The sequence below is a fragment of the Canis aureus genome, chromosome 26, assembly GCF_053574225.1.
Source record: "Canis aureus isolate CA01 chromosome 26, VMU_Caureus_v.1.0, whole genome shotgun sequence".
Lineage (NCBI taxonomy): Eukaryota > Metazoa > Chordata > Mammalia > Carnivora > Canidae > Canis > Canis aureus.
Genome location: NC_135636.1, coordinates 18,794,276 through 18,808,608, shown reverse-complemented (window position 1 = coordinate 18,808,608; position 14,333 = coordinate 18,794,276). Strand labels below are relative to the sequence as shown.

Here is a 14,333-nt window from a genome sequence, read left to right as displayed (position 1 = left end):
CCCTTTATCTGATATGTTATTTGCAAATATCTTCTCCCATTCCTAGGTTGTCTTTTAGTTTTATTGACTGTTTCTTTTGCTGTGCAGAAGCTTTTTATCTTAAGTCCCAATAATTAATTTTTGCTTTTGTTTCCCTTGCCTTCATAGATGTATCTTGCAAGAAGTTGCTGTGGCCAAATTCAAAAAGGGTGTTGTCTGTGTTCTCTAGGATTTTTATGGATTCATGTCTCACATTTAGATGTTTCATCCATTTTTACTTTATCTTTGTGTATGGTGTAAGAGAATGGTCTAGTTTCATTCTTCTGCACGTGGCTGTCCAAGTTTCCCAGCACCATTTCTTGAAGAGACTGTCCTTTTTCCAGTGGATAGTTTTTCCTGCTTTCATGAATATTAGTTGACCATAGAGTTGAGGGCCCATTCCTGGATTCTCTATTCTATTCCATTCATCTATGTGTCTGTTTTTATGCTAGTACCACAAGTTTTGATGATCACGGCTTTGTAGTACAACCTGCAATCTGGCATTGTGATGCCCCCAGCTATGGTTTTCTTTTTCAATATTCTTCTGGCTATTTGGGGTCTTTTCTGATTCCACACAAATCTTAAGATGGTTTGTTCCAACTTTCTGAAGAAAGTCCATGGTATTTTGATAGGGATTGCATTAAATGTGTAAATTGCCCTGGGTAGCATTGACATTTTCACAATATTAATTCTTCTAATCATGAGCATGGAATATTTTTCGATCTCTTGATGTCTTCCTCAAATTCTTTCAGAAGTGTTCTGTAGTTTTTAGGGTATAGATCCTTTGCCTCTTTGGTTAGGTTTATTCCTAGGTATATTATGCTTTTGGGTGCAATTGTAAAGAAGATTGACTCCTTAATTTATCTTTCTTCAGTCTCATTGTTAGTGTATAGAAATACCACTGATTTTTCGGCATTGATTTTGTATCCTGCCACATTGATGAATTGCTGTATGAGTTCTAGCAATCTTGGGGTGGAGTATTTTGGGTTTTCTATGTTCAGTATCATGTCATCTGCAAAGAGGGAGAGTTTGACTTCTTCTTTGCCAATTTGAATGCTTTTTATTTCTTTTTGTTACCTGATTGCTGAAGCTAGGACTTCTAGTAGTATGCTGAATAACAGTGGTGAGAGTGGACATCCCTGTCGTATTCCTGATCTTAGGGGAAAGGCTCCCAGTGTTTCCCCATTGAGAGTGATGTTTGCTGTGCGCTTTTGTAGATGGCTTTTAAGATGCTGAGGAATGTTCCTCTATCCCTACACTCTGAAGAGTTTTGATCATGAATGGATGCTGTATTTTGTCAAATATATTCTCTGCATCTATTGAGAGGATCATACGGTTCCTGTTTTTTTCTCTTGTTGATATGATCTATCATGTTGATTGCTTTATGAGTGTTGAACCAGCCTTGCATCTCGGGGATAAATCCCACTTGGTCATGATGAATCATCTGCTTAATGTACTGTTGGATCCTATTGGCTAGTATCTTGCTGAGAATGTTTGCATCTGTGTTCATCAAGGATATTGGTCTATAATTCTCCTTTTTGGTAAGGTCTTTGGTTTTGGAATTATGGTGATGCTGGCCTCATAGGATGAGTTTGGAAGTATTCCATCTCTTTCTATCTTTTGGAACAGCTTTAGTAGAATAGGTATTAATTCTTCTTTAAACGTTTGATAGAATTCCCCTGGGAAGCCATCTGGCTCTGGACTTCTTTGATGACTGCTTCAATTTCCTCCCTGGTTATTGGCCTGTTCAGGTTTTCTATTTCTTCCTGTTCCAGTTTTGATAATTTGTGGTTTTCCAGAAATGCATCCATTTCTTCTAGGTTGCCTAATTTATTGGCATATAGCTGCTCATGATATGTTTTTAAAATAGTTTGTATTTCCTTGGTATTAGTTGTGACCTCTCCTTTTTAATTCATGATTTTATTAATTTGAGTCTTTTCTCTTTTTGTTTTTTTTCAATTTTTTCTCTTTTGTTTTTAATAAGGCTGGCTAGTGGTTTATCTATCTTATGAATTCTTTCCAAGAACCAACTCCTGGTTTTGTTGCTCTGTTCTACAGTTTTTCTGATGTCTATTTCATTGAGTTATGCTCAAATCTTTATTAACTCTCTTCTTCTGTTTGGTGTAGGTTTTATTTGCTGTTCTTTCTCCAGTTCCTTTAGGTACAAGGTTAGCTTGTGTATTTGAGTTTTTTCCAATTTTTTGAGGGATGCTTGTATTGTGATGTATTTCCCTCTCAGGACTGCTTTTGTTGTATTCCAAAGATTTTGAATGGTTGTATCTTCATTCTCATTAGTTTCCATGAATCTTTTAAATTCTTTTCTAATTTCCCGGTTGACCCTTTCATCTTTTAGCAGGATGTTCTTTAACCTCCACATGTTTGAATTTCTTCCAAATTTCTTCTTGTGATTGAGGTCAAGTTTCAAAGCATTATGGTCTGAAAATATGCAGGGGACAATCCTAATCTTTTGGTATCGGTTAAAACCTGATTTGTGACCCAGTATGTGGTCTCTTCTGGAGAAAGTTCCATGTGCACTTGAGAAGAATGTGTATTCAGTTGCGTTTGGTTGTAAAGTTCTGTAAATTTCTGTGAAATCCATCTGGTCCAGTGTATCATTTAAAGCTCTTGTTTCTTTGGAGATGTTGTGCTAGAAGATTTGTCATTTGCAGAAAGTGCCATGTTGAAGTCTCCCAGTATTAGTGTATTATTATCTAAGTATGTCTTAACTTTGGTTATTAATTGATATACTTGGCAGCTCCCACATTAGGGGCATAAATATTCTTGATTGTTAAGTCCACTTGTTGGATAGATCCTTTAAGTATGATATAGTGTCCCTCTTCATCTCTTACTACAATCTTTGGGATAAACTTTCATTTATCTGATATGAGGATTGCCACCCTTGCTTTCTTTTGAAGACCATTTGAATGGTAAATGGTTCTCCAACCTTTCATTTTCAGGCTGTAGGTATCCTTAGGTCTAAAATGAGTCTCTTGTAGACAGCAAATAGATGGGTCTTGCTTTTTTACCCAGTCTGAAACCTGCACCTTTTGATGGTCATTAAGCCCATTCACGTTCAAAGTTACTACCGAAAGATATGAATTTAATGTCATCATAATACCTATTCAGTCCCTGTTTTGTGGATTATTTCTTTGGACATCTTCTTTCTTTTACAGAGTCCCCCTTAATATTTCTTGTAGATCTGCTTTGGTGGTCGCTTATTCTTTCAGTTTCTGACTATCTTGGAAGTTCTTTATCTCTCCTTCTATTCTGAATGACAGCCTTGCTGGATAGAGTATTCTTGGCTGCATGTTCTTCTCATTTAGAACCCTGAATATATCCTGCCAGTCCTTTCTGGCCTGCCAGGTCTCTGTGGAGAGGTCTGCTGTTAATCTAATATTTCTCCCCATATAAGTCAAGGATCTCTTGTCACTTGCTGCTTTAAGGATTTTCTCTTTATCTTAGGAATTTGCAAGTTTCACTATTAGATGTCGAGGTGTTGAACGGTTTTTATTGATTTTAGTCGGGGGGGGGAACCTCTCCTATCTCTTGGATCTGAATGCCTGTTTCCCTCCCCAAATTAGGGAAGTTCTCAGCTATGATTTGTTCAAATATGCTTTCTGGTCCTCTGTCCCTTTTGGCACCCTCTGGAACCCCAATTAAATGTAGGTTTTTCCTTCTGAGGCTGTCATTTATTTCCCTTGACCTTTCCTCATGTTTTTTTTTTTAATTGTTTTTCTCTTTTTCCCTCAGCTTCCTTCCTTGTCATCAACTTGTCTTCTATGTCACTCACGCTTTCTTCTACCTCATTAACCCTCATCATTAGGACCTCCAGTTTGGATTACATCTCATTTAAATGATTTTTAATTTTGGCCTGATTAGATCTAAATTCTGCAGTCATGAAGTCTCGAATCCTTTATGCTTTTTTCAGAGCCACCATTATCTATATAATTGTGCTTCTGAATTGGCTTTCTGACATCATATTGTAATCCAAATTCTGTAACTCTGTGGCAGAGAGTACTGTTTCTGATTCTTTCTTTTGTGGTAAGTTCTTCTTTCTAGTCATTTTGCTCAGTGCAAAGTGGCTAAAAAACGAGTTGTACTTGTTAGAAGTGCAAACTCCTCTCTGTAGCATTCCAGCTGTTCTCTCTTTAAATCTCAGGTTGAATTTGTACGTTTTCAGGATGATTTGAAAGTTATCTCGGTAAGTTTGTGGGGACAGGTGACTTGGGGACCCTACTCCTCTGCCATCTTGCCCCACACCCCTGATATTGTTATTTATAGTAAGAAATACATATTCAGTCTTCATCCCAGTTCCTGGCACAGATTTCCTAAAAAAAAAAAACCCTTGAAATTTCCTAAATGATGAGCAACCAAAGGTGTCCTCTGTTATGTTAATAAGATGACTTTTCAAAAAGCCCTAGGTAACCTAAAGATGGGGACTGACTGCCAGGAGGGTTGGACTAACTTGCCATGGCGGGTTGGACTTTACAGTCCCAACACTAACCTCCAGGGAGATAAGGTGGCCAGGAGGCTGAATCAATAGCCAATGGCTAATGATGTAATCAACCATGCCAACCTAATGAAGCTTCCATGGAAACCCAAAGAGATGTGGTTTGAGGACCTTCTGAGTTGGTGAACATGTGGAAGGAGATCCAGAGAGATTGGTGCTCAAAGAACATGGTAGTTCCACACCCTTTTCCCTATACCTTGCCCTGTGTATCTCTTCCACCTAGCTGTTCTTGAGCTACACTCTTTTATAAGAAGCCTGTAATCTAGTAAGTAAAATATTTGAGTTCTGCCAGCCACTGTAGCAGATTAATCAAACCCAATGAGGGGATCATTGGAATGGCCAATCTATATTCAGTTAGAATCACAGGTGACAAACTGGACTTGCAACTGACATCTGAAATGAAGTGAAAGTGGGGGACAGCCTTATAGGACTGAGCTCTGAACTTGTTAGGACCTGATGCTATCTCCAGATAGATAATATTATAACTGAGTGAAATTATGGGACACTCAGCTGGTGTCCTAGGGCATTGCTTTGTGGCATGCCAGGGAAAGACCTTAAACGCTAGAACTGGGTGTAAAATCATAATTATTAAAATTAGATTATTTTTTTTAATTAGATTATTTTAAAATTAGATTATTAAAAATTATTCAAAAATGTTAGCTTTAGGTATTTGACAGTGTCTCACATTTCAGATTCTTTCTTATATATAAATTTTAAAAAAGGAAACAGCTCTATCTAGCACCATTGGGTCTTGTCTACTACTGACCTAAGATAAATTGAACCACTAGGTAATATACAACATGTCTAAAGTTAAAGGTTTCCAACAGTGACCTAAAGGAAAACAATAATCTACTGTTTCTTAAATGTGAAATCCCTTGCTTTTCTTCCTTTCCTTGTATCCCCTTAGAAACCAAACTTGAACAGCATGCATTGCTGAATTAATATTGAGACAAATCAATGATGACACCTGGATGGTAGTTAATGAGAACTGCCAAACACCAGGTTAAGATTTCACTACCGTAAAAGCTCCATTCCCTTCTAAATTGTTGAGGTACCTGGGAAAGAATCGGCCGTTGTCCTCTAGTCTGTGATGTTTCAATGGCTCACCTGTTCCCAACAGGGAGGGAGCAGCTGTGTGTGAAGGTGCCTTTGCTCCATTGTAGCAATGTCAATCACAGAGCCCCAAGAGTGCCCTTCTCATAGTGCATTTCCTCCTTGGCTTATTAGAATTCATATGCTTGCATAATATGTTCGTAAATACCCTACATTTTATATTTGGGAAGAATAGTTGACTTTCAATACTTAGGCCGAGTCATTTTTATCAGGCACTTTTTGACATGGAGAAAAAAACAAAAAAGGTAACTCAGATCCATAATCCATTATGTGAGACTGTTGGGGTCATTGTTTGTTGGAATTAATAATTTTTCTGATTTTAGAAAGTGACATATAATGCATATACTGTGAGCATAATACTCTAGAGGGGTGCTTGGCCATCTTCATAGTCATACAAATTGATAAGCCTATAGTACCATGCATAGTTATTCACATTCAGTGAAATGCATAAGGATGATAAATAACCTTATATCAATTAATGTCTATGTGTTTGCCACAAATTGACAAAAAAAGTTCTGGATTTCAGATCTTTAGGGGTTTTAGAACTGCAAATGAGAGATTATGGAACTATATTATATAACTAACTCTTGGCAGAATTTCTCTAGCATAAAAGAAAGAGCAAAGGGGTTGAACGAAAGAGGGTGTTCTCCTCATGCTGCTGACACTGTCCAGAATATGAGTAAGGAAATGGGGTCACAGCACCGAGGGACAGATGCCCCGAGCACTGTCTTAACCCTGGATGGTCCAGGTGCAGGGAAAGCAGCAGCAGAGACTGCAAGAAGCCTCCAATGGAGAACATCTAGCCAGAATCAAGACAAAAAGTAGAATAAGGAGTCCAGAGTTGAAGCAGGACAGGAAGTTAAGCAGGGTGCCCAAAGTAACCAGCCTCATTGCCATTACCTGGGAGCCACTGAGGTATGCAGGATCTTGGACCCCACTCAGCTCTCCTGAATCAGAAACAAAGTCAGGGTCCCAGGTGATTTGTGTGCACAAATCTTAAAAATTTGAGAACCACAAAAAAAAAAATCCTTAGAATTCCTCCTCTTAAAGGACATGTCTCAAGAAAAGCTGCCTTGGAGCTAAGAGCAGAAAAAGCATTAGTCTCGCATGCTGTTTCTAAGACTAGATTCCCTGCTTACCATTCAATAAGAAAAGGGAATTTTATTTAAAATTCTGGATTTCAGGTGCCTGGGTGACTCAATCAGTTAAGCGTCTGCATTCGGTTCAGGTCATGATCTCAGGGTCCTCGGATGGAGGCTCGAATCGAGCTCAGCAGAGAGTCTGTTTCTCCCTCTCCTTCTGCCCCTTCTCCTTGCTCAGGCTCTCTCTCTCTCTCTCTCTCTCTCAATAAATAAATAAAATCTTTAAAATAAAATAAAATAAAATTCTGGGTTTTGATGGCGACTTAGCGCAGCAGAGCTTTCCAGCAGGCAGCACCCACTGCTGGCCTGCTCCTCCCCACAGCCACGGAAGACACCCAGCTTTCATTGGTTTTATGATTACTGTTTCCATTTAAGTCTGTACTTGAAGAAAGGGTTCCGTGACTTTTAAAAGTCTGGGCATTATCCAGACCATTAAATAGATAAATTAAAAGACAGTTTATAGGATAGCTAAAGCAATTTACAAGGCAAATAAAGTTAGAATGAAAAGAAAAGATTCAAAGAGGTGATAATAGAAGTCAAAACAGAAGTTAAAGTTGGTTACAGGAGTACGTTCAGTTCATAAAAATGCATTGAGAGGCGTGAGGTGGGGCAGAATCAAACATCTGACTCTTGGTTTCAGCTCAGGTCAAGATGTCAGTGTTGTGAGATCGAGCCCCGTAATGGGCTCCTCCAAGAGTCCTCTGGGGATTCTCCCCCTCTGCACTCCCCATGCCCTTTCTCTTATCCTAAACAAATCTTTTTTAAAAACTCATTGAGCTCCTCTCTAGAAGTATTCAGTGTTGGCTTCCCAGTCCCTGGATGAAGCCTTGCTTCGTGAAGTCCACTCAGAGCTCCCCCGTCCTCTCCAGCCACCTCTTCCCTCTCCCCAGTCTGATGTATGGCTGACCTTGGCACTCCCAGCTATCAGTAGCTTCCAATCCCTTCAATTTAAGAGCTTCAGATCATTGTGTATTACTTCTGTAAACGTTTTCAAAAAGATTCACCTCTGTGCCTGTGTATGTGTGTGTGTGGGGGAGGGGGGGGATGTATTTATACGGTTGCAGGTCTTTAGCCCTATTACAGCCACACATAACCTGAACTTGACTTTCAGCTATGGACAAGTGACGTGTCCAACTCTCTGTTTGACATCTTCTCTATAGATAACCAGTGGATGGTATTTACATTAATTTATTCCTCCCTCATCTTTGTACATCTCTCCCAAAGAGGTTCTCCGTGGGTGGTTATAGAAAACTAAATGACCTAAAATCATCCTCCTCTCTTGATGTCTCCCAGCTGCAGATGGACTTGGAGCAAGAGTACCAAGACAAGTTCAAAAGACTGCCCCTGGAGATCTTGGAGTTTGTGCAGGAAGCCATGAAAGGGAAGATCAGTGAAGAGAGCAATCACAGTTCTGCCCCTCCCTCCCTGGCCTCAGACCCTGGAAAACTGAACCACAAGCCTCCCTCCAGTGAGGAGCTAGAGGGAGACAACCCAGGAAAAGAGTTTGATACTCCTCTGTGATTGTCCCTGCCAGGCCTTCAAAGCATGCATGGCCACTTCATCGAACTCTCTCTGACTACAAATATCACTGCCCTGGAGCATCTTCCTGAGAAGCATCCCTTCGCCTAAAATCCACACAAAATGGAGAGTTCTAGAAGGATCCATGCAAACATCCTCATGCCCAGGCTCCATGCATTATGTGAACACTACTGCAGGTCTACTTGTAGAGAGTGCATGTATGTGGGATTTTTGTTTTCTTTCCAATAGTAAATTCAAAGCAGGAAACTTCCAGACTCCATGGGACATTTAATGAAGGACAGTGTCTTTTTTTTTGAAGAAAATCAAACTCCTGTTTTTATTTGAAGCTCTGGTGTAAAGTATTTCAAAGTAATAAAAATAGTTTGAGAAATGCATAGCACTATTTAACACTATCCAACAGCCAACTTTGAGCATTTGTTTTCCTAACTGCCCCTCAACTACCATATCTTCAAGTTAACATGCATATTAAATTGTTTTATCCTTTGCTTTGCAAGTACTGGCGGCTTGCAGTCTGCTAATTTATTTATCATAGAGGCATCAGTGTATTTGTTGCTGACATGGCTTTATTAGATACCATAGTGATTCAAATAAGTTGGTTTTCTTTCTTGAAAAAAAAAAAGTCACTTGACTGTAGCCTTGCCCAGTGAAGCTATCCCAAGACTTAGCAATATGGCTAACATATTTGGTTGCTTGAGCAAATTGGTCACACACTTCCAGGCAGTGTGCTTTCCGAGTTGACTATTTGCACTCAAAGTCTGAGTATTCATTGGTTGTTGGTCTAAGATTATTAATAACTACAAAGAGTCTGTCTGGTTGAATAAAAATAGTTGAGCCGATGTATGTTGAGCAGAGATTCAATCAGAGTAAAGAGGTTCCTGTGGTTATTTTGCTGTCTCACATTTTTTATGGTTCATTTATTTTTACTATAGAGATAAAGATTGAATATTTATCTAGAGAATACACAGACCCACATATAAATGATATATATTATCTCCATGTATATATGTACACACACAGCCATGTAAGTGCATACACACACTCCTACATGCATATAAATGTAGATGTGTGTTTTTTTAATTGGCAATGACCCAAGTCTCTTCCACAAGACTTAACACCAAATTCAGGGATAAACACCTAGAGAAGAAAATGATCAAACATCTATCTATATTATGTGGCTATTAAATGATATTGAAATTCTAAGAAACAGTTGATGGAACTATTGATGCAAGTTGAGGTAGATTTAGAGCTTAGAATATGAATTTGATATATATTTTGCAGGATCAAAAACTGGATTTTAAGTATCAGATGTTAAGCTTGTTTTAATAGAATATGCAAAACTGTATAGGACAGCAATATGGAAATTTATTAATATCTTTCATAATTTTTAAGTCTGCAGATTTCAATTTTATTCTAACGTAAAAAAATTCATTATATATTTACTATGTACATTTAATTCACTTAACTGTGTCTTTTTATTAAGTTTCTATGTTGGGTGGCACAAGAAAAACAAATTATATCATGGTAAAACTGATCAAAAATATTATTGAAAGAACTTAAGTAAGAGAGAATAATTATATAGAGGAAAATATAATTTAGAGAGTAACACAAAGAACATTAAAGTTAACGTGCTAAAGAAAGACACTCACAGCTTTATTTTACTTTGAAATAAACCTGTCTGATTGTAGCTTAGCGAAACATTTTAAAATGCAAAAACTAGTTGTGTCCTGAAAATTGTGTTTCAAGAATTTAATATTTTTATGCAAATTATTTTATTTAACTTTAAGCAATAAGTAGAGGTCACAATTAAGTTTTAATCAAAATGAAGGCTTAGTTCAAACATTAGGCAAGAGTGATTAAAAAAAACACATCTAGCAAGACACAAGGGGAAAAAAATCCCAACCTCTTTGGAGATTATTATATTTTGATCTGAAGGACATGTCTATTGATTAGACACTTAATAAAATTTATCTTCCACTGAAAGAGAAATCTTTTGTAAATCATACTACTTTTGCACTTTGAAAGAAAGGCATTAATCGTAAGGAAGCAAGAATGGGCACAATTGAAAGCTACATTATCATAAATAAAATCACAGACTGTCTAATGTTGCAGAAGAATGAACTAATAATAGCAATCATAACCAAACACAATGATAATTATTATTGAACATTGGATCACATATTAGTCCAGAGAAAGACAGAAGTGGAAAAACTCTGACTTACACAAAACTGTTTTGGTAGTTGGACTTCATTCTCTTAGTGACTCTAGTCATTTTGCAATACATTTGTATTTGGCCATTTACCGTAATCACATTTTTATATCTGTACAATGACACTTTTTGCAGTCGTGCGGTAGTGCATAACACTGTCCATCTTGCATCATTGAAACTACTACAAGGATACTATCATTTAACAATATTAATATTACTTGAAATAGAGTAAGATAAAGAAAAAGGGTCTATATGATGTGCAGTTTTGTGCCTTTCTGTATTTGCCCTGTTCTGTGTTGAATGTGTGAAATTCTGTACCGTGGTTTCTCCTATAATAGAGAGTTAGAGCTGTGTCGTAAATTAGACTGTGCCCCTCTGATACCCTTACGCTACTGCAAATAGCGTGATTTTGGCCGTGAACACCAATTTTCAAAATTCTAATGACATGCCGTGACTTTTTGGTTTTCAACATTTCATTTGAACGTTTTAACATCACCATACATTAATTAATGCTCCTGTAATAGATAAGCAGTCATTAAATAATTCTGAAAGAAAGGGCCATTGCTTGCGTTACTTTGAATGTAATGTTGCGCTTGTGCACTGTATAAATATTGTTTGTGATGGATTGGACATTGTGACTTTTGCCTTTTCAGAAGAAAAATAAAAGATAGGACAAAGTATTTGAAACTCTTAAAGTGTACATATTCTGGTTCTTCTATCTCAAATTATTTAAAATGCGTAATTCACATTTTTGTAATAATTCTATGCAATTTTGTGGCATGATGTTTCTTCCACTTGTAATTTTATGTGCTTTCATCACAAATCCAAAGGAAACAATAAAAATTTCTTAACACAACCAAGGTGTGTCATTTCTTGATGTCAGAGCCTTTTTTTTTTTTTTGACTGGCAGGATAGTGGGAGTAGGCTTCAAACTAAGGGGCAGAAGGACCCCCCTGACACAGCCCACTGGCGCCTGTACAAGAAATCTAGCTGCTGCAATGTATGTGCCAGAAGGCACAGCTGTCATTACGCTATCACTCCACCACCCCGTGCAGGAGTGACGGTATACCTGCCCATTACTTCCATTTTAGACACCCTCCCGTCCTTCCTTCACTGAAGCTAAGTAAAGCAAAACAGTCAAAGGTTTGCCAACAAATAAATAGTGGAGATAAACCGACAAGAGTACTTGATGTAAGTTTTTCTTATGAGACATAAAAAGACTTTGCAACATTGATTATTTATTTATTTATTTATTTTGGGGGGAGGGGCAGGAAGACAGAGCAGACCAGTGCCCAGCAGGGAGCTGACATGGGCCTTGATCTCACAACCCTGAGATCATGGCATTAGCTGAAATGAAAAGCCGGATGCTTAACCCACAGAGCCCCCCAAATGCCCTGTAACACTGGGTTTTTTAAAAAAGGAGTATACATGTGAGTTATGAGAATGTCCCATAGGCACCCTATATACAGTATATCCATTACCTGCTGCTATGTTACACATTAGCCCAAAACCCAATGGCTTAAAACAGTAAGAATTATATCTTATCTCTCATAGTTTTGTAGGTCAAGAGTTCAGATAAGGCAGAGAAAGATGATGTGTCTCTACTCCACAGTGTCCAGGACCTTGACTGGAAAATCAGAAGGCTGGGGGCTGGAACCCTCTGAAGATAAATTTATTCACATGTCTGGTTATTGATGATACGTCAGTTGAGAGATGAGCAGGGCAGCTGGGCTGGAACACCCACATATGTCCTTCCCACATGGCCTGGGCCTTCCCATGATATGGTGGCTGGGTTCCAAAGGTAAGCCTCATGAGAGACAGCCAGGCATGAGCCGTTTCCAAATTTTTATGACCAAGCCTCAGAGGTACATACTATCACTTATGCAGGACCCCATTCATTGATGCTGTCACAAGCCCCTTCCCAGAGACAAGAGGAAGTAACAAACATAGACCCCCATCTCCTGTGGCAGTGGATTGCAATGAAGAACATGAAGAGCGGAACAAACATACAGGCATGGCCTCCTTGGAAAATAAAATTTGCAACATACAGTACGCCCCCCCCCCCCCCGACTGAAATTGTAGTTACACTCAAACCTGCTCCATCTCCTTTGTGTTCTATGTCAGTGAACAAAAGCAGTATCAATTCAGGCAAAATTTCAGCATCATCTTTGACAGCTCTCTCATCCTCCTTCCAGTGAATCACAGATTGTGTCAATTCTGACTCCATGACAGCCTTCAGATTCATTCATTTTCTATCCTTTCTGCTGGTACCTAAATTCATGCCACCACCCCGTCCCACCTGCCAAGGTTTTCCTAAATGGTCTCCATGCCACTAGTCCCAAATCATGCAACTAAACTAGACTAGACTGCACTATACTAGTGTACTATTATACTATACTATAATATAGCTAGATTGATCATACAAAAGCGAAAATGGGATTAAAAGTCTTTATTGAATCCAACTGTCATCATGCTAAGGTCTAAACTCCTTAATAAATGTTTGAGGTCTTACATGATTTGGTTCCTACTTGACTCTAACTTTATGTCTTTTTTTTTAAAGATAAATCACGAGTGGGTGAGGGGGTAGAGAGACATGGAGAGAGAGAATCCAAAGCAGGCTTCTCGCCCAGTGCAGTACCCCACACAGGACTTGATCTTACGACCCTGAGATCATGACCTGAGCTAAAACCAAGAGTCAGACATTTAACTGACTGAGCCACCCAGGTGCCCCTCTAACTTTATCTCTTAATACTCCTCTCCCATACCACATCCCAGCCTATGGGCCATCTTGCTTCCTTGACTTTAATACTATTCCCTCAACTACTTAGACTTTCTCTTTGTTTCCCTTTCCCTTGAACCCCTTCTAAAATGCACATACACTCAGATTCTCTCTTTTCCCTGGCTAACTTCTATTCATCTTTAGATTTATAGCATAAGTGTTACTTCCTCTAAAACCCTTTTTCATTCACCCAAGTTTTTGTCAGGCCTCACCATGTGTGCTCTTATAGCATCCTGTATCAATTATCTATTGCTGCATAACAAATTCCACCAAAACTTAGCATCTTAAACAATCATTTTCTATTCTTTGTGAGTCTAGGGGAAGGTGGATGTTTCTGCAGATCTGGGCTGGGCTGACATGATCTCAGCGAGGCTCATGTGTACATCTGCAGGCAGCTGTGACTTGGCTGGTGGCTGCTGACATGAACTCTTTCACATGTCTGGGACTGTGGCTGAAACAACTGGACTGACATGGCTCCACTCTGTATGATTTTTCTACCCTCATGCAGGCTAGCGATGTCTTTTTCACATGTCAGAGGCTGGATCTGGAGAAAAAAAACGAGTGTTCAGGCCTCTTGAAGTCTAAACTCAGAACTGGCACACTATTACTTCTAGCACTCTACTGGTGAAAATAAGTCATAAGACCAAGACACTATAATATTATAGGGAAAAGGATACGGACACAGAGTAGTTTGAATGGTGTCCACTAATGAAATCAATCCACCAAACACCTTGTACTTTCTTCCACATATAGAGTACATGCTGATGTACTCTAATGTAATGGCCCTCTTACTTAGACACCTCCTTCACTGACAGGTTTGTTTTGTTTTTGTTGTTGTTGTTTTTGTTTTTGTTTTTTTCCACTGACAGTTTTGATGCCAGGTGTCATGTCTCATTCACCATTGACTCCCTCATCAACTATAATGTAATCCCTCAATAAATATTGCATTTATGTTGAATAAATTTGTTTGATCATCTACCTATTAATGCTATTACTTGCTCATCTAGCTATTAGTTCTAAAGTAGA

At 38.6% G+C, this 14,333-nt stretch overlaps 1 protein-coding gene across 2 annotated transcripts in view; it reads left to right on the top strand.

The window, feature by feature from the left end:
• The window catches only part of PLCB1 (phospholipase C beta 1), a 673,888-nt gene extending 662,504 nt beyond the window's left edge, over positions 1-11,384 (top strand). The window contains exon 32 of one of the 2 annotated variants that reach the window (XM_077872243.1): positions 8,077-11,384. In XM_077872243.1, coding sequence (XP_077728369.1) covers positions 8,077-8,304 — 228 coding nt within the window. In that variant the 3' untranslated portion in view covers positions 8,305-11,384. The remainder of the gene's footprint in view (positions 1-8,076) is intronic. The other variant, XM_077872244.1, reaches the window with a different exon arrangement.
• The last annotated feature ends 2,949 nt before the right edge of the window (positions 11,385-14,333 follow it).